General features: G+C 35.2%; 2 protein-coding genes across 2 annotated transcripts; both read left to right on the forward strand.

Moving 5' to 3' along the window:
* Positions 1–5,880: 5,880 nt before the first annotated feature.
* Positions 5,881–14,528, forward strand: LOC147570391 (methyl jasmonate esterase 1-like). The gene is made up of 3 exons (XM_086672724.1): positions 5,881–6,337; positions 12,894–13,004; positions 14,129–14,528. Exons 1-3 carry the CDS (start codon positions 5,924–5,926, stop codon positions 14,180–14,182), a joined length of 579 nt encoding a protein of 192 aa, XP_086528850.1. The 5' UTR covers positions 5,881–5,923; the 3' UTR covers positions 14,183–14,528.
* Positions 14,529–19,058: 4,530 nt separating this feature from the next.
* On the forward strand, positions 19,059–20,963 carry LOC147570392 (methyl jasmonate esterase 1-like). The gene is made up of 3 exons (XM_086672725.1): positions 19,059–19,968; positions 20,116–20,226; positions 20,498–20,963. The coding sequence occupies exons 1-3, from the start codon at positions 19,552–19,554 to the stop codon at positions 20,795–20,797; spliced, it is 828 nt and encodes a 275-aa protein (XP_086528851.1). The 5' UTR covers positions 19,059–19,551; the 3' UTR covers positions 20,798–20,963.

Consider the following 20,963-nt stretch of genomic DNA (forward strand, 5'->3'; position numbering starts at 1 on the left):
GCAAAAGCATTTGGATATGCTCTTCGACAATATAGTATAAATGTTGTTTGTCCCGCTCAAGACTACATATGCTCTTCGACAATATAGTGTAAACGATTTTTTTGTAACAGAATGTAAACGATGTGTAATGTAAAAGAAATTATGTGTAATTTATTGAACATGACGCACATACAGTTGATAAATTACGTTGTATACATGAGAAATGTTGGTTTCCTCGTCATAAATAACACATAATTTACGCATTTGTTTCATAATCTGCATTCGATGTGCAGGGGCGGCCCAGGCCCAAAGCAGCCAAAGCGGCTGCTTTGGGCCTCATTTTGGGGAGGGCCCCAAAATAATAGTTTATTAGTGGCACTTTGAAGAAAAAAATTGTAAAGGCCAGCCAAACGCCTAAACCCAGTTGAGTCCTGGCCCAAACGTCTTTCCTGCTTTTCTTTTCGTTGCAAACTATTGTTTGTTTGGGGGGTGACAACTAATTAAAGAGTGGGGCCCACAAAGATATTTAAGAAACCAAACGTCTTTCCTACTTTTCGTTTTGTTACAAACGTCTTTCCAACCCTACGTTTTTCCTTCTCTCTTTCTAAAACCTAAATTAAGAAATTAGTGGAGTAAATATTTTCTTCTTTCTCTTTTCCTCTTTTAGATATATTTTTTTCTATTTCTATATAGATTTTTGTTGTTTTCATTTTCTCTGGTAAGTTATGTTAAAAGCCAAAAACCCAAACCTTTAAGATTTATCTCTCGACTCTCATTTTTTTTGCTGCAAATCTCTCTGTACTCTACAGATTACAAATCCTTTCTTTTCTATTTTTGCGCCTTCATTTTTATGATATTTATTATTATTTTTTTCTAATTCTCTTAGTTTATTATATTTGATGTTCTTCTTTTAAAAACAATAAACTAATATCCTATTGTTACATAATATTAATATAATTAGTTTTAAAATCAGGTCTCGTCGAACAATAATTATATTATCTGGTTCTCTCATATTTAGATCTTCTCCCCTCACTATAAGGCATGTGTTCGAAAAAAACTTTCAAAGCTAACTATTTCTTATATAGCGAGGATCAAAGAATATGACGAAAAGTTTGAATCTTCATATATAGTATATAGTTCAGGTTTATGCATTTTAGTTATGTTTTGCATACTAATTTATCTGTTACAGCTAAAAAGTTGACTTTTTTTTATAGCGAATGTGAGAAGGGCCTCAAAAATTTTTTCGCTTTAGGCCCCTCAACTACTTGGGCCGGCCCTGTCGATGTGTATTTATGTATGAGTAAAAACGAAAACAAATGTTGTTGTAATGTTTCCAGAAAAATATACTATTTCCAAATCTGAAAATTAAGTGAGAGAAAGTGATATATAAGTTTTGTATATTAACCCCCAAATCACGCTAAATTGATTCAAAAAAATATACTCTTTCCAAATCTCAAAGTTTAGTGAGAGAAAATTGATTTGAATTGAAAAAAATTACATAATAAGATAGAGAAAATTGATTTGGTTCAAATCTGTAAAGAAGAGAGAGAAAATTTGATTTCCTAATCTGTTTAGAGGAGAGAGAAATTATGATTTGTTTCTATCCGTTTTTTGCTAATAAATCCCCCAAATCATACCCAAATTTGATTTCTTTCTTTTCAGCGTTTGATTAGTTTCTAGTAATGGCGTTTCGAAGATTTAGGTTAGGATTTTCGGAAACGTTTCGTTTTGAGAAAATTTCGATTTATTTTCTTATAATTTATCCTAAATTCACGGTTAATTAAACCGTTGGGATTTTCGGTCCGGCCCCACAATTTAAAATCTCGCGAAATTAGTTTAGGACACGGATGGAATTGTTGTATAGATAGTAAGGGTTTTTAGACCCAAGAACAAAAGGACTACAAATCCATTTTTTGACAAGATTGGACCCTAAACCCTTTGTGAACATTATTTTGGTCTATATACCCATGGACTCATCAATTAATTCCATATAATTCTGAGCTATTGCTTCTAATATCACTAATTATTCATGATAAGAATGTAAAACAATATTTGAAACCAAACATTTCATTAAGCGCAAAGAAGAAATACAAAGAGTAGCTCAAGAATTTAAGGAAGAAGGCCAACAAAAGATGCATGATCAACAGGAGCATGTGATGTTAATCGTGCCAACATATTCTCGTGAAGACGGAAATGCCTCGGCAACCCCATCATTCCCGACGGTAATGCCTCGGCAACTCGAAATTTTTTCGACGCTCCTCCTCGAACGAACCTCAGGGGGAGATGCAACTCGCAATTCTGCGTGCGTCCCCAATTATGCGGGCACCTCCACTCCGTCTGCTTCCGCTCACACTCGGAACATCATGAATGGACCGAAGAGAACTACCTCTCGTCCGGCACATCTTAATGATTATGACTGTTCTCTTGCCACCGTCCCACTCTCGGACTCATCTTAATGCTTCCGCTCACACTCACCACCTCCACCAATCCACTCACCACCACCACCAGTCCACTCTCCACCACCACCAATCCACTCTCCACCTCCACCAGTTCACTCTCCACCTCCACCAGTCTTCTCTCCCCTCCTCCCGTTCACTCTCCACCACAACCAGTTCACTCTCCACCACCAGTTCACTCTCCACCACATCCAGTTCACTCCCCACCACCACCACCACCACCACCAGTTCACTCTCCACCACCACCAGTTCACTCTCCACCACCACCAGTACACTCTCCTCCACCACCATCTCCAATACCTCCTCCACCTCCTGCTCCTATCTCCACCCCTGCACCACCACCAGTGGATGATGTCATCCTCCCACCAGATATTGGATTCCAATACTCATCACCTCCTCCACCAATGTTCCCAGGCTACTAATTAAGCAACACTAGTTTCCCTTAATTCTATCTCTTAAATTTTCATACACAAACAACACTCTATTTCTCTCTCCCACCACCTTCTCCAATTCTTGAATTTGTTGCATTGATTTTCTTTCTTACTGTATAATATAATGTACAAATTAAAAGTAAGCCTCTAGTGATCAAAGGCTTTTTTAGAAACCATTCATTGTTCTAGCTTATTCTAAAATTTAAAGGCTTCCAAGTCTTAAAATATAGTGATATGTGCAGTAAGAAAATGAATCAATCCTTTGTGTAATCTCTCGGTGGAAAGATCCCATCACGATTATGACTAACGTCTCCAACCAATAACATAATCGCTGTCCCCATCACTTAGAAGATACAAAAAATTTAAGCGAAACGCGAGAATGTTCACAAGGCATGTCACATTGCAATAAGCACATAACAACAAAAAAAAAGGGAAATGTTACAAGTACATAGAATTTTTATTTTTTTACTAAAAGACTAAGTTTTTCAGAGTTCGATTACGGTCTAGACCGTTCTTTTATCCGGATGAGTCAACACGTAATTATAGAATTGTGCATGGATTAAATATGCACAATTTTTTTGTGGTCATGTTGTCTCGTGAGACCAAGTAGGGTCATTGAATCCTAAAACCCTTGTACACTTAATAACTCGACACTTAGAAAACTAAGTACGGTGTCAATATTGACAAGAACAAGACTAAACACATAAACGGCATGTGATATGTGAGTAAACACGCGACCACGCGAGAGGAGCAGTTCAAGTGGCGGTTCATGGAGGTGGATTCAGTAGAGTATTTGTATTGACAAAGACGACATTGATAATGACAAGTAAGTTAGTAACCACCACCCACTCATTTGAAAACAACAACTTTTTTTCTTTTTAGAACAACTGTAAACATTGTATTATTTATAGTAGCAGAGTTTACAGAAGAGAAACACAGTTACAACAATGGAGTTCAAAATCGAAAAATACAAGTTGAAGCTTATACTCCTAATTGTAACCTTCATGGCTTTATCGTTAACCGTCGGACAAGCTGTTTCATATCTAGCAGTTGTCAGACCATCGTTCAAAAGTGGCACAATGGCAACGGAATCTAACAAACAAGAGTGTAGCAAAGCCATAGTCCACTGCAACCAATCCAGACTCGAGCATGGGATCCCTATAAACCAATACAACTTCATGTACCTTTCAAACAGATCCGTCCATACTTGTACCAAAAACACAACAAAGCATAACTCCCAGGGTGGATAAAACAAGAACTTAACATCTTCGAAAAAGATATATAAGTTCTGAAGTATGGAATCGATTGACTCCGGGATTACCCTCCAGACTTCTCTCGATAGAGAAATAATATCCAACTTCATACCAAAGGAAGAAAAATTGAATACCTAGTAGCTAGGGTCGCTGATCCACTTCAACTCAAAAGACCCGATTGAATGAGCAAAAAGATATAGCAAGGCTACTAAGGGTGGAGAGAGTGTTAACAAAGTTGTACTCCATGACAAGTAAAGGACAAATCTACTTCGAACGGTAACTAAACGGATGTATGCCGCTCCATGACAGGAATACACAGCTCTAGTAATAACTTTTTTCTTTTTTTTTTAGTAATAACTTGAGTAATATAACTAATTAATTTACCAGGATCAAATGGTTGGCCCATCAGGAATAAAGCCCACGCTCGCGTGTAAAGTCCATGATTGAAAGGGTGCCCCAAGTAGTAGAACATATAAGCCCTAGAGTAGGAAATAAAATTGAGCTGAGCCCAAAGAATGTAAAGTAGCAGGTTGAAGAAGAAGTCTTTGGGTTGACACATGTTATAATATTAGGATTACATTTGAGGGGACACCTGCCAAGAGGAGGAACAGGGGACTTGACACGTTTTGAGTTTACCAAAATGTTCACCATTCGTTCAGTTAGGCCGGAGAAACACTGGCCGGCGAAATCTTGGCCGGAACATCGTAAAAGTGGGATCCAAGAACGGGAGATGAAGTGAACATGACTATAAGATCAAAGTATTTATATAAAGTCAAGAAATCAACAACCCCTAAAGAAGTGAGTCATTTAAAGGCATGACTAGCCGTTGCTTCCGACTGAACGAAGCTAGAAGACAAAGGTAATGCAAGAACAGACTTGGTCTTGACGAGATCCACCAAAGGACGACAGCTGAAATCCCAAAGAAATTCTAAAAAAATGATATAGATCAATCTAGATTGAGTTTTTCTCTCTTAATGTTGAGTTTATTCTTGATAGAAATAACTAGATCTAGTTGCTCTCACTAAGAGGTGCACTGTGCTTGAACTGACTGGTATATATAACTAATGGTTAAGTTTCTTGGTAGAAAGATTGTGGATCTTACAACCCTAACTCAGATTTGGAAGATCTGGAGGGGAGAAGCCATTTTCCCAAAATTTTCTATGACAGCTCAAGTGTCACATTTGAAGTGACCACTAACCCCACCCCTAACAGAATTTTTTTTTTTTTTTTTGTGTCTATGTAAGACAATTTTCCTCCTCCACAATAAGACCTGAAAGACTTTGTTAAGCCTTAGTGGGTGCGAACTTGGATCTTGGTCTGATACCATTTGCGAGTACAGTGTCTTTCACACCCCAAAAGTTAGCTCAAGAGGTCAAACACACTTAGATTTGATCACCGTATGCCTCCAACTAATGCGAGACTAATTAGCTCCAACATGGAATTCACGTCTGCTCAACTAAAGAGAATTTCACTATATTTGTTCATCTTTTTAATGCGTTCAATATCTTCTTCTTTGCAATAACTTCCACTATCAATGATATTTTAGTTTTATCTACCAAAGAAAAGAAGAAATCATTTGTCATTTATCACTTTACAATTCTAGTATGTTCCTTCACCATAACCATCGAAGAGGACAAATAATATCATCTATGCTCCGCCAAGAGTGAATGATTGAAAGTCGGCCCACCGTGTGAGATAGAAATAGTGAGTGTCTGTTGTGGTTAAAAGTAGTATAAAAAGTAAAAGATTTAGTAGATACACCCATCTTCTCCAAAATTTAAAAAGAGCTAGTTAAGAAAATTAGATGGAGAGGAAAGATGAAAATCAAACCGATGAATTGGTGAAGAAGAACGAGTCAAATAAGAAGCATTTTGTGTTGGTTCATGGAGCTTGTCATGGGGCATGGTGTTGGTATAAACTAATACCTCTGTTAAAATCATATGGTCACGAAGTTACGGCACTTGATCTTGCAGCTTCGGGCATAAACTTGAAACAAGCGAAAGAGATTCGAAAACTTTCTGAATATATTGAACCATTAATCAAGTTCATGGATGTAGTAATTAAAGAAGAAGAGAAAGTGATTCTTGTAGGTCATAGTCTGGGTGGATTGGCAATCTCTAAAGTTATTGACAAGTTTCCTCACAAGGTCTCTGCTGCTGTATTTTTAACTGCTATCACGCCTGGCCATGCTCTTAATCTTCCCCTTCTCTTTCAACAGGTTAGCTTACCTCTCTGCTCTTAACATTCCTTATGACAATTGATAGTGCGACGTCTCAAGCATTGCCCCATCATTTTATGTCTTGTCTTTGAATTACCGGGGGGTGTTCGTGTTAGGAAAAATAGCCTAATTAACTTGTTCATGAATATGAAGATAAAAGACGTGAATGTAAGAGTAAAGACGCCAAGATTATTTAACGTGGCAAAAAATCTCTCCAAGATAGAAGGTAAAAAACCACGGGACCTAGTCTAGAAATCTTATACTATGATTGAATAATGGGTTACACAATTCTTCACCAAACCTATAGTTCAATTCTTCAATATGTGTATAAACACTCTTCGATAACAATTCTTACCTAAACAAATAGAGGATTAACTAATTCTTCTCCAAACCTGTTGTGGATAAACCAAACAAGAAAATGACTAATAAGATTACCACAAAGCCTAAAGAAGATAACACATACTAAATTGCTTAACAAGATTAATAATCTTCTTTTCTTCAAACAAATGTTCTTCTCTTTCAATCTCTCTTGAAAGAACCACTTCAGAAATCTCTCTTTCTCTGACCTCTTTCTGTTCTCATCTCTCTGATCTCTATCTCTCTCTAATCTGAGAGGATCTGATCTGAAAGGATTCTCTAGTAACTCTCCCAACTGGGAGGATACTTTCTTATTTGGAAGTATGAATAATTTCTTCCTTTTTCATTCCCTATTTATAATGAAAAATAAGGAAGTATTCCAATAGAAATAGGATTCATATTTTAGGCTTGGAAATAGAAACTTCTATTTCACCCCAAAAAACGAATAGGGGAAATCCTATTCTAACTAGGAATCCTTTTTATATAAGGAGGGATCCCAACAGTTCGTGCTCGAGACACGGGACATCGTATTTTCATCTTCCCAAAACCAGCCCTCGCTATTAGGTCCCGTTCAAAGCAGTGAAAGAAGTTAGTATATAAAATTTTATCTAGGACTAGAATAAACTGTTGGAGATTTTCAAAATTTGATTTATAGATGGAGAGAGTCTTGGGGGGAAGTGGCTCTTTAAATGAAAGGAAGATCCTCTCATGCATTGAACGTGAACAGTAGGATTGATGTAGATTGTTGCGGAAGCGTAAAAGTAGTAGAAGTCATTAATAAACTAAAGAAGGAACGACAAATAATTTAAAGATAAACTGAAATAACTGTAAACAAAGAAGATGCAACCAATGATTTTTGTATTTGATAATTCAATTGTATCTTAAAAGACAGGCTGGACTTCTCTTATATAGAGATTATACTTTCCTAGTTAGACTCAAATAAAGAAAGAATATAACTACTAATAATACTTTCCTTGATTGCTAGGACTCTAAACATGGAAACCCTAAATACTAAATTGGGAACTTATATTAATATAGGATCTTGGCCGTTGGGCTTGTTATTGGTTTGGTCGTGAGGCCTATTAGTGGGATGGCCGCCATCATACTCCCCCTCTGTGGAACAACTTGTCCCCAAGTTGGTGTGGTCATAAATTGGCTTATCTGGATAAAACGGGTAGATATCGGCGACATTGAAAGTGTTTGAAATATTGTCGTTGAGTTTGTGAAGGATCTTGAATGGACCAAATTTCTTCTGACCGACTTTCTTGAAAGTGTCGACTGGAGTTTGCATCTTGGAATGAAATACCATAACAAATTCGCCAACCGCGAAATCTTTAGAGGAATTTCTTCCCGAACCTTTTGAAAAATAAAAGATTGGCGGTATCACATACAATGACATCACCAAGGCAATTCTTAGTTCCCATTTTGAACGAAAGTTTCATTGGGTTCGAAGGACACCCACTTGGACTAAATCACTAGCTTCAATCCCATATTGCAAAAAAGATTGCAAAAACAGTTGTAGAAAAGAGACTTCCAACAAATTGCGACATCTCCCATCATCTTTTAGGTTGAAGAAATAATATAAGATATTATCCTCTCCACTATGTTTATGAGCTCTGAAGATTATCTCGTCATCTATACCTTCGATTGTATGAAAATAAACATGACGGAAACAAAAAGGTAATTTGATAGTCTCTTCACTCCATTTTCTGTTGGTATCCATCATCTCATCATCTTTGTTATCATCTTCAAATATCCAAAACTTCACAATGTAACCCCCCCGTTCTAAACAACAAAGCTACACAACTTCTTACTTGTATCAAACCAGCTATTGGATGAAGTATATGTTTCAAATACATCATGTATTGGTTTGGGTGCTCATGAAAAACAAAATTAGGGATTTTGATTGTTCTAAACCTCTCGCTTGTAATATCAAATGCCACTATGCATGAAAGACCAACTTCATCATTACGTATATTAAACGCGAAAAGCGTTTTAGTAATCCAGTAAATAGAAACATTCACATAAGCAGAATTTGATTCTACTAATTTAAAAGGTAGAACCTCTTTGATCCTTCTCCATGTATTAATCCCTATTGGCAAGACTTCACAAAAATTATAATATGTAGGTACATCCACTGGGCTACCATTTGAAACAAAAAACCCTAACCTAGTTACATACGTTACACAAACTAATTTGTGTTTGGTAGTACAAGGATCAAATTTAAGTTGGTTGCTTCCGTCAAGCCAGTCTAACCAATCATGATCGCCACCCTTTTGTTCTTCTATAGGTATTACTAATGATTTAATCCATAGTGTTATTTTTCGAGCGGCGATATTGTATATAACGAACTGAATAAGATGCTTTTGAGTCGATTAGACAAATTAAATCGTTTACAGGCTTTGAAACACTATGATAAAACCAGGAAGGCGTTTTACATACCGTGGTAATAGATCATGATCTTCGACAAACAAAATCGGTTGTCAAATAAAAATCCAACTCTTGATAAACGGTGCCAACTCTAAAGGAAAAATTTCCAGGATAACGACATCTTTTTGGCCCTTGTTCTAGAACACCGATAAAGAGATGGGGTTGTTGAGATCGGATACGGTGTGAATTGATAGCTGCAGTATCTTGTTCAATCCAGTTGCACCATCTTGTACATACACACTTGAATCTCATAAGTGATTCCACTGGGACTCCGCGTAGTATCTCGCTTAATATATTCTTATCTCTAAATATAATTGAACCTTTCTTCTTCTTCTTCTTCTTCTTCTTCTTCATCTTCATCTTCATCCTCTTCTTAAATTGAAAAGTTCTAACTTTAATCCACTTAAATTGACAAGGTTCAGTTTTAACACACTTCTTCTTCTTCTTCTTAATTTGAATCTTCTTATTCTCATCAACATTGTAAGATTCTAAGGATTTTCCATTATCTTCTGGCAACTTCTTAAATTGAAAAGGTTCATGTTCAACACACTTGTTTTTCTCAACCATGTAGAATTCCAAGGGTTTGATACGAGCTTCTAACCACCTCTTTTTCATTGTACGTGAACACTCCTTCAATCTATGATGAACCATCTTTTCTTCAATTGATGAGGTCTCATTGAATTTTTCTTCATGAATCTGATTGCCCTTCTTGTTGTGCTTCCTTGATTTCTCTGAGTCGGTTGAGGGTTTAATTGTAACCAGATGTTTTGAAGGACTGGAATTATGTTTTAGATTGACTTTTTTGGTGGGTTTCTTGGATTCATGGGTTTCGCTATTGGTAGGGAAAGCAATAAAAGATTGAGAACCTGATTCAGAACCAGAATCATCTTTAGAAAAAGGTTCAAAAATTTTGGGTGGAGCAGTTACCTCATGTTTCTCTCTAGTCGATGACAGGTTTTCTTTAAGCGGAAGAAGGATGACAAGTTTTTTTTTGCCAAACAAACTCATAAGTATTATTACGACTTCTACGTACGGCATCAACATCGAAAATCCATGGTTGTCCTAGGATGAGATGACAGTACTCCATGTCAACAACGTCACAACAGAGATAGTCATGATAGTGAGAACCGATTGAGAACGATAATATGCATTGTTGGCTAACTTCCAATTCGTTTTTGTCAAAACCCAACCGAGTTTATACGGGCAAGGGTGGTTGTAAGTAGGAAGACCGAGTGCTTTGACTAGGCGAAGTGATATCATGTTTCCTTCGCTACCGTCGTCAATAATAAAGTCACACACCTTATTGTTGACGGTTAGTCTTGATTTGAAAACGTTTTGTCTTTCCGCAGGATCCGGAGGTTCTAGAAGAAGGGACGAAGAATGGTGGAGAGATGAAGTCGTGGTGAAGGGTAGAGAAAAAATTTTCTCGTTTTCTGTATCAGGATTTTGCGGGCTCATGATACCAGCTGATGTAGATTGTTGCGGAAGCGTAAAAGTAGTAGAACTCATTAATAAACTAAAGAAGGAACGACAAATAATTTAAAGATAAACTGAAATAACTATAAACAAAGAAGATGCAATCAATGATTTTTGTATTTGATAATTCAATTGTATCTTAAAAGACAGACTGGACTTCTCTTATATAAAGATTATACTTTCCTAGTTAGACTCAAATAAAGAAAGAATATAACTACTAATAATACTTTCCTTGATTGCTAGGACTCTAAACATGGAAACCCTAAATACTAAATTGGAAACTTATATTAATATAGGATCTTGGTCTTTGGGCTTGTTATTGGTTTGGCCGTGAGGCCTATTAGCGGGATGGCCGCCATCAAGGATTGAATCGGTATACCCATTCAATTTGAAATGCTATATATGAGATGCATCCCATGTGATGGGATGCAATGGTATCTCTCCCATTTCTATAAATTGGTTCCATCATGTTGAATTGTATACACTAAAATCCGGACTCTATCTCTCTCTATTTGCTACAATTTTCTCTCTCAAAATTATTTTCTAGTTTTTGTTAAGTGTTTTGTTTTCTTTTGGTGGATTGAAGTCGGGTTTTTTCTTTGGCATTATCAGATTATTAATACAGAGTGTTCTTGGTCTTGGTCAAAGCGTACATACTTTGAACCAAGCAGTTGTTGAAGGGCTTCATCGTATCCGAAAGGCATAATTTCTGACCCGTTGTGTACTCGTGTTTCATACCAGAAGGGGGCGAATTACTGTCTAAAAGAATCGATATTATCGAGCTTTGAAGTCTAGTGATCAACGTGATTTTATGCATCGATTATTTTTCCACCTTCCATTTCAACTTAAACGCCTATTTTTCCAACATAAACCACAACTTAATTAATTTTCTCCTCCTTTCTGCATTACAGAGATTTAGTTTAAATAGAAGAAACAAAAACTACCACAGAACACTTAAACCTAAAAGCTGACTACCCACTATTACTAATTAGCCACCCGCATCAATTAACTACCCACTCTAAATAAACTACCCACATTTCTTTTCAGTTCATCCCTCGTCTTCTTTTTTTTTCTTCACCACCACCACCGTCTTGACATGACACCGCCTTCTCTCCTTCTCTTTTTGTCAACAACTGACAACAATCCTTTCGGTGAGGACAAGAAGGTGTCGCATCCGATACTCTTGATATGGATTTTTTTGTGGGGTTCCTCCATCATAAGCTAGGTGAAGGAGAGTTGTCGATGACATGAAGGAGAGTTGTCGACGACAAATGACTTCTTTATCTCCGCAAAGAATGAAAGAGGGTGATTTTAGGGTCGAGGGTCATATTTAAATGATTTTTAGGATTACGTGCTTAATAATCTATTATATAAAACAGAAGGGAAAACGATGACTGGGACAAACATCCTTTCTTAATAAAGGATATTGTCTAGAAGTCCTTCTCAAAATTTAAAATATAGTCCTTCGTAGAAACAAAGTTACCTATTTAAAAAAACAATAATCCTTTCCTTCTTAGAAATAAAATAACTAATTTAAGAAAAAAAAGAAACAACATAAATTTGAAGGGTTAAAAAAAGAAATTAAAATCTCTCTCTCTCAATAAAATAATAACTAATCTAAGAGAAAAGAAACCAAAAAATAATAAAAAAAAATAATGACTAATAAAAATCTCTCTCTCTCTCTCAATAAAATATCTATTATATAAAACAGAAGGGAAAACGATGACTGGGACAAACATCCTTTCTTAATAAAGGATATTGTCTAGAAGTCCTTCTCAAAATTTAAAATATAGTCCTTCGTAGAAACAAAGTTACCTATTTAAAAAAACAATAATCCTTTCCTTCTTAGAAATAAAATAACTAATTTAAGAAAAAAAAAGAAACAACATAAATTTGAAGGGTTAAAAAAAGAAATTAAAATCTCTCTCTCTCAATAAAATAATAACTAATCTAAGAGAAAAGAAACCAAAAAATAATACAAAAAAATAATGACTAATAAAAATCTCTCTCTCTCTCAATAAAATATAACAATAAATTTCGTAACATTTGATTGATATAAGTGTCCGTGCCCTAGGGCACGGGATATACCCTAGTAATATATAAAGCTTTATGGACTGACATTTAAAACGGTGTGTGCACAAAGTACAGACAGAAGAGACATATGCCAATATTTTGGCGTATTACCCCACCAAACCAAGTGGGGGTCCTCATATTTGGGGCATTGGCCAACCAATATTTTGTCTATGTAGGATGATAATTCCATCACTCGTAAATTGATTTCGTATAATGACAGAGAAGCGACAGTATCTATACACTTGATGATGGGCCGGAGAATCCACCTACGACTCTTACTTTTGGCCCCAATTATACTTCATCAAATCTGTATCAGTTATCTCCACCTGAGGTATGTGTTTTTTTCGAACATTTTAGTTTTAGTCGCAAAGAAAGTTGAGCTCGCAGTGCCTAGAGTACCCTTGGTTGGAGTTTTAAGTATTTGTGTATGATTTCCCTAGCCACATCAAGGTTCGCGGCACTTGAGTTTAACCTTTGTTACAATTTTGTACACGTGAATGCCAAAACGATCTAATTTATTTATGGATGCTACTATATGCAACTTCAGTTTTGCTAAGGACAACTATTAGACAAAAATAACTAAATAAAACTAACTAAAATTGTGTCCTAAATTGCTAACCAACACCAACACCAAAAATCAAGTATAATCGAATCTCTCCTCCATTCTATACACAACTCTAAAAAAATTACTACACAAAATAACTAAATAAAATTAATTGAATTTTGTCTGAAATTGCTAAACCCAACAAATATTTATTCATAAAATTATACATAAAATCACCAAGTATCTTCTATAACCCTAACTACTATGACTTAGTCAAGCTTAGTTTAAACCTTAATAGTGTATATTTCATTAAATCAAACCGTGTTTATAGATGAGAATTTTGGTTTATCAAGTCGAACGGGTATTTATAAATTAGAATTTTAGTTTATCAAGTCCAACGGATACTGTTCAACAAAAAAAAACCAACAGATATATTTTCAACAAAAAAAAAAAAATCCCATGGGATATTCATAAAATCATACTACATAAAATCACTTTGTATATTTTTAAGCTTAGTTTAAACCTTAATAATGTATATTTCATAAAGTCATACTACATAAAATCATACTACAGAAAAATAATGTATATTTTTTAAAACCTATAACACGTTTAAGTATTTTTTTTTTAGATATTAGATAACACTAATACAACCAATTTTATTTTTGTTTAATAATTTAGTTAAAGAAAAAATTGTGTCTAGTAAATAATTTTGGGAAGTTAAAACATAGTTGTATTTAGCAATCTAAGATTCAAAAAATTATTTGCTAGATAAAACCAATAAATCGATCTTTGGTGTTGTTTAGCAATTTAATAAAAAATAAATGGTTGTGTCTAGTAAATAGCTTTATGAAGCAATTATGCAGCTTCGTTTAGCATTTGTCTTATTTATATATACACATTTTTCTTTTCAGGATTTGAGCCTGGCACTCATGTTGATAAGGCCCGTGCCTATTTTTTTACGATGAAGAAGAAATGTATAAGGAAAATATTGTTTGGGAGCATGAGAAAAGATATGGATCAATAAATGTAGTTTATGTTATGTCTGAACAAGACAAGGCCCTAACCAAGGAATTTCAACTTGTGATGATATATGTGGATGAGGTGAGAGAAATCATTGGGTCTGATCACATGGTTATGCTCTCTAAGCCCTATGAACTTTCTGCTTGCCTTCAAGATATTGCACAAGCATCATGATATATATGTTATAGCGACGTGTTTATGCCATATGATACAATAAAATAAGGTTGATCGAGCAAACATATCAGATTATGACTATGAATAAAACTTGATGTGAGTGATATTAGTATGTGATATTATATTTGTTATTGTCTTCTTTTCAATAACCAGTTAGCTAAGGAACCATACCAAAATGAACGATTTACGAAGGCCATTGTCGAAGATGATCTTAATTCTTGGGTTTGGTCTTTATTTTTGGATGTAACAATCAACTCTGTATAATTCTTAGCTATTGCCTCTATATCACTAATTAATATTGATGAAAAGAATGTAACACAATTTCATACTAACTAGAGTATAGCCCGTGCCTTTCGCACGAAAACTTATTTAATTGCATTACTTAGAAGAGTATTGATTAAATTAAAAGAAATGAAAAAAAATGATAGCTTTTGAGTTGGAAATGAAAAAAATTATTTAGATGTGTTACATAGAAGAGTAAAATATATATAGTTGTTTGAGTTGGAAAAAACTTTCCATTAACTTAAATCGATAATCTTTATTTCTCTCGTAATTTCACAAAGCTGACATCTTCAAAAACTCTTTTTGATAAGACAAATCTAAACATACCGTGAAACAACACGATATGTACACCAAAACCCGCGAAGAATAATAATAATAGCAAGATTCATAAATGCGCGTTGACTCTTCTTTATCTGCAATAAAAACAATAATACTATGTAATAATGCTCCCAAAATATTTCTCCGTTGGTTGATTCTTTGCTGCCAAATAATCTCAAATTTTAGTTGTCGTCTCTTCTCTGTCCGACTGCTTCCTAAAGTGATTTCCAGTCTCCCTTCCCCTTTAGTCAATCGGCCACTGTTATACATAGTGGTATCCTAAGGTTTTCAATTTTTACTCCTCTTTAATTGCACACGATTATCTCTGTCTATAGGCCAGTAAGTTTGGTTGATTGAGGAGCCACTCGAAAAGAATTTGATTCCCAATAGTTATCCCACATGAAAACCAAATCAAATTAGATCTTGGAGTTTCCAATTTAATAGATCATGCCCGTACGTATATAAAGGTTTAATCTCTCGAAGGTAAAGGCAAGTAACATATTTGGAAAATTATCTTTGGTACTCATTCCCTTAAATTATTAAAATAACGTGGATCTTAAAGATTAAAGGATTATACTGCAAATGAGCAGGAGTTCCTAAACAATATTCATATTTGAAAAAGGATGTTTGTCCCAATCATTATTTTTCCTTCTGTTTTATATAATGGATTTGTCACCAAACATTTCATTAACCGCGCAGAAAGAAGAATTCAAAAATTCAAGGAAGAAGGCCGACAAGAAATGCATAAGTTGCATGATCAACCGGAGCATGTGATGTTATACGTCTAAAACTAGTAATTTATCCTTAAATCAGCCTTTGTTCCTCCCATTCCTCAATAATTTTATTCATCTTTTTTTGTTCTTTAAGGGTCCGTTTGATACATGAAAAATTGACCGCCAAAATCAAGTTTTCTATGAAAATCGATTTTCTGTCGTTCGGTTGGTTCAATTAAGGGTGAAAACCGACTTTCCGGTAGAAAATAAAGTGAGAAAATGTCTTAATTATTTTGTGTTTTCACAACCTTTCTGTTTAGTTATATAGAATATATATAAGTTCATCAATTTCAACAAAAAAATATAAGTTCATCAAAAAGAAAAATATTAGTTATATATAGGGCGACACTTTGGGGGAGATAAAAATAGTTTCGGGGTACAGAATTTCAAACAAAAATTATGTATTTTGACAAATTCTTTCGGGTGGCAAAATTTAAGAGAAAAAAACGTTTTCTTTTTACTCATCTCCTACCACTATCTCCAGCTACCATCACCACTATTAATTTTCTCCTCTCTTTTACTTCTTCTCTCCTTCCACCACTACCACCTCTAATTTATTTTTATTCTCTTTCTTCTATCTCATCAATTCTCTCTCTACCTACTCCGGATTTATTTTGCCAGCAAATTGATCTGGTTAGGAGAAATCACCCAAACGAGATCGGCTATTGTAATATTATTTGCTATTACACAAAATTAATGGTTTAGACTATGTAATATTATTTGTTATTGGAATGAAGAGATTTAAGTGATATCATAACTAATGGTCGTAAGTTTGTTGGCAGTGATCAGTGGCTAACTAGGGTGGTGGGCTAACATGTCTTCATAGACAATTTCAAAACATTGAGTTTGTAGACAAAATGTCTTTATAGACATTTCAAGACATTTGATCCATAGACGAAATGTCCTGGAGACATTTCAAGATCTTGACTCCATTGACAAAATGTGTAATGCATATTATATTGGGTTAATTCCGTTTTGGCCCCCGATTTGTGACCAACTGGCCATTTTGGCCCCCAATTGTGTCCGGCAGTTCGTTTTGGCCCCAAAATTTCCTAAATGGCCCCAATTTTTTTTCAACCTCCCAATCCTACCCCCATGGCAATTCTGTAATTATTTTTTTTCTTTTTCTTTGTCCACCTTATCTAACAATTAACACATCATCTCTGTCCACCTCACCTTCTTCTCCGGCAAAAGGTTGCCGGCCGGAATAAAAAATTCCGGCCGGCCACCTTTACCAAAAAAAATAAATAAATTATTCCTTTCTCTCTCCTCTTCTTCTTCTTCCTTTCTCTCTCTTCTTCTTCCATTATCTCTCTCCTTCCTTTCTCCCCCTTCTTCTTCCTTTCTCTCTCTCCTCCTTCCTTTCTCTCTCTCCTTCTTCCTTTCTCTCCCTCCTTCTTCCTTTCTCTCTCTAACACCTCCGGCGAAGGGGTTCCCTTCGCCGGAGGTCTTCAACAGACCTTCGAAGGTCTGTTGAATCAGATCTTCGAAGGTCTGTTGAGCAGATCTTCAACAGACCTTTGAATATTTGTAGACATTGGTGGAAATTTGGTAAACATTTATTATTTTAATAGTATTATTATTGTTTAATCACATGAAATAATATATTTATACTCACATTTCGAGAATATATTTTTCGACTTTCGTAAACATCTGTAAATATTTGTGGACATTGATGGACAGGTCATTTATTATTTTAATATTATTATTGTTGTTTGATCACATGATGGACTTCAAATGTCTCTTGTTTTTGTAAAGACATTTTGCCCTCCTAATTTGTCCCAAATCCTTCACAAAATCCATCAAACTATGAAGCCTACCAAAGTCCGCGGACATTTTGTCTATAATTGAATGCCACAGACATTCAGGCATTTCTAGATGTTTAGATTTGAATGTCTCGGACATTTCGAGACTTTTAAATGTCTGGATTGAATGCCTCAGACCTTTCAGGATTCTCAAATGTTTGGATTTGAATGCCTCAGACATTTGAGAATCTCAAATGTCTACCATTGTCCCAATCCATTACCCCCCCCCCCCCCCCCCCCCAATATAACAAGTAAAATATTTTTTATGTAATATAGTTTGAAGACTAGACCCGGATTGACTTGACCCGTTTTACGTACGAATCGGGCATATATAGGTAGTCGTAAACACCGCTAACTTGCTCTAAGTCTTGATTTTGACGTGCCACATTGTGGTTACTAGTCTACTTACTTTATTGTCACGGCAAACCAAATAATATTTTATTAAACATAAAATTATTGTATAAATGAGGTCAACAATTGTACCTTTGAATGTTAGGGAGGGGTTAAAAGCACCCGCCCAAAGTGCTGTTGCACCCGGATTGTACATGGGATATCTCCCAGTTTGTGCTTTGGCGAAGTGCCAACGGCAGGCGGGTGCTTTTAGCCGCACCCCATTGTTATACATTCACAAATCATTTTCTTTCTGTTTGTCATTTTGTGTCCCTACACCAAGTAGGGTCATTGGGACGTCACCCTACTTGTATGCTTAATATTTTTCTTTTTTTAATGAAATTGTACGCTCAATCTTAAAAATCTAGTTATGATAACAACATCCAGGAAAACAAGATTAAATTGAAACCAAGTGTGAGAGAAAGTCTCCATGTGATTGAAAATGTGATCAAAAGTGAAACTAAAATCTTTTTATTGACGTGAATCATAGTAACGTGAATCACTCAATATTATCATATAGGAAATAATATTATCTATAAATATAAAGCTAGCAATGTTAAGAAATAGGAGTATAAACTTAATTTCTATTTTTGTCTACCAAGTAACAATATATATACATTTCAACAGAAAAAAGTAACAATATATATACTCCTAATATGAGACGATTAAAGTATCATTTAAATCAATCTTGCTCTACTAAACACTCTTTAGATACGTTCAGGGGCGGCTCGATCCCAGTATAGCCAAAAATTGTCGTTCCACACCCCAATGTGACAAATGATCTCATGTTTCTTTTTATTTTTACGAGAGTTATCAAATAATTACTATTTCAAAGACATCTTGAGATCAAATCCTCCCATTAGCACTTTTAAGAAATTTTTTCCTAACATTCTTTATCTAGGGCTCCAAACTTTGAGGCCTCCCAAATGTTTGAGCCGGCCTTGGATACGTTCAACCTCGATAATTACTATTTCAAAGACATCTCGGTCCTTAGACCTTATTTATACCCAAGTCTAATAAATCATAGATTTTCACTGCCATGAAAATCTAACTTTGTTAAACCTTAGACTCTAATTTTGTGGGTGTGATCTTGAATTTGGGTTTGAACCCATTTGTGAGTACAGTCTTGCCTCTTTCTCACTCCAAAAGTTATTTCAAAAAGTCCCATGCTTCCAATTAATGTGAGACTAATTAGCTCCAACATGGAAATCACATTAGCCCAGCTAAGTGAGGTCACTTTATCTTTTAGTCTTTCATTTGTGTTCAATATCTTCTTCTTTGCAAAAACTTCCACTATTAATGATATTTTACTTTTATCTAGGAAAGAGAAGAAGAAATCATTTGTCATTTATCACTCTAAAGTTTTACTTTCCTTTCACCATCACCATTAAAGAGCAATATTAGAATATTAAACTCTGCCTAGAGTAAATAATTAATGCAAGTTGGTCCGTCGAGTACGCAAAAATTGCTATAAGAGCTAGTATAAATATAGTGAGAGTCTTTGGTGATTTATTAGTACAAGAAACTAAAGCTTTATTATCTCCAATAAAAAGAGCAAATAGAGAAAATTAGATGGAGGAGATGAAAGATGAAAATCAAACCGAATTGGTGAAGAATCAGAATGAGTCGAAAAAGAAGCATTTTGTGTTGGTTCATGGAGCTTGTCATGGGGCATGGTGTTGGTATAAACTGATACCTTTGTTAAAATCATATGGTCATGAAGTTACAGCAATTGATCTTGCAACTTCCGGTATAAACTTGAAACAAGCAAAAGATGTTCCAACATATTCTGAATATGTTGAACCATTAATGAAGTTCATGGATGAAGTAATTAAAGAAGAAGAGAAAGTGATTCTTGTAGGTCATAGTCTGGGTGGATTGGCAATCTCTAAAGTGATTGACAAGTTTCCTCACAAGGTCTCTGCTGTTGTATTTGTAACTGCTGTCATGCCTGGCCCTGCTCTTAGTATGCCTCTAATCTTTCTAGAGGTTAGCTTACCTCTCTCACCTCTTAATATTCCTTTATAACAATTGACAAAAAATTATACGCGACCAAAAACTATTAGCCCCAAAAATTTTTGTTTTATGTAAAAATGATTGTTCTATCACTAATAAACGGATTTCGTAAAATGACAGAGAGGTGATAGTATCTACACATTTGATGATGGGCCAGAGAATCCACCTACGACTATGAATTTTGGCCCCAATTATATTTCATCGGATCTGTATCAGTTATGTCCACCTGAGGTACGTAGTTTTTCGAACATTTTAAATTTAGTTGTGAAGAAAATTAAGCTCACAATGCCGTGAACTTGGTTGGAGTACATATTCGTGTGACTGACCTGCACATGAAAGACCATGGCGCTTGAGTTTAAGCTTCGTTACAGAGCCCGGTGGTTTCTGCCAAAAAAAAAGTTAAACTCGTGATTGTCTGTCTTCTTACAATTATGTATGTAGACGTGAATGCCAATCATAAACCATTCTATCCCACAACTATATATATATATATATATTTCAGGATTGTAGCCTAGCAACGATGTTGATGAGACCCGTGCGTGTATTTCATGGGAATGGAGAAGAAGAAATGTCTAAGGAAAATATTGTGTCGGGCCATAAGAAAAGATACGCATCAATAAATCTAGTGTATGTTATATCTGAACATGACAAGACCCTAACCAAGGAATTTCAACTTGTGATGATAAAGAATTATCCATATTTCGATGAAGTGAGAGAAATCATTGGGTCAGATCACATGGTTATGATCTCTAAGCCCCATGAACTTTGTGCTATCTTTCAAGACATTGCACAAGCATCCTGAAATATACATATATGGTGATGTATTATGCCATATGATAAAATAAAAGAAGGCTGCTCAAGGAAATGTATCAGATCATGACTTTGTAAAACTTGCGGTGTGTAATAGTATGCGATATTATAGATGTTATTTTGTTGTGTGATAATACTATGCAATATTATTATTTTGT

Source organism: Eschscholzia californica, unplaced genomic scaffold (assembly GCF_041429995.1).
Source record: "Eschscholzia californica isolate CP2 unplaced genomic scaffold, dmEscCali1.0.p SCAF_1, whole genome shotgun sequence".
NCBI classification, from domain to species: Eukaryota; Viridiplantae; Streptophyta; class Magnoliopsida; order Ranunculales; family Papaveraceae; genus Eschscholzia; species Eschscholzia californica.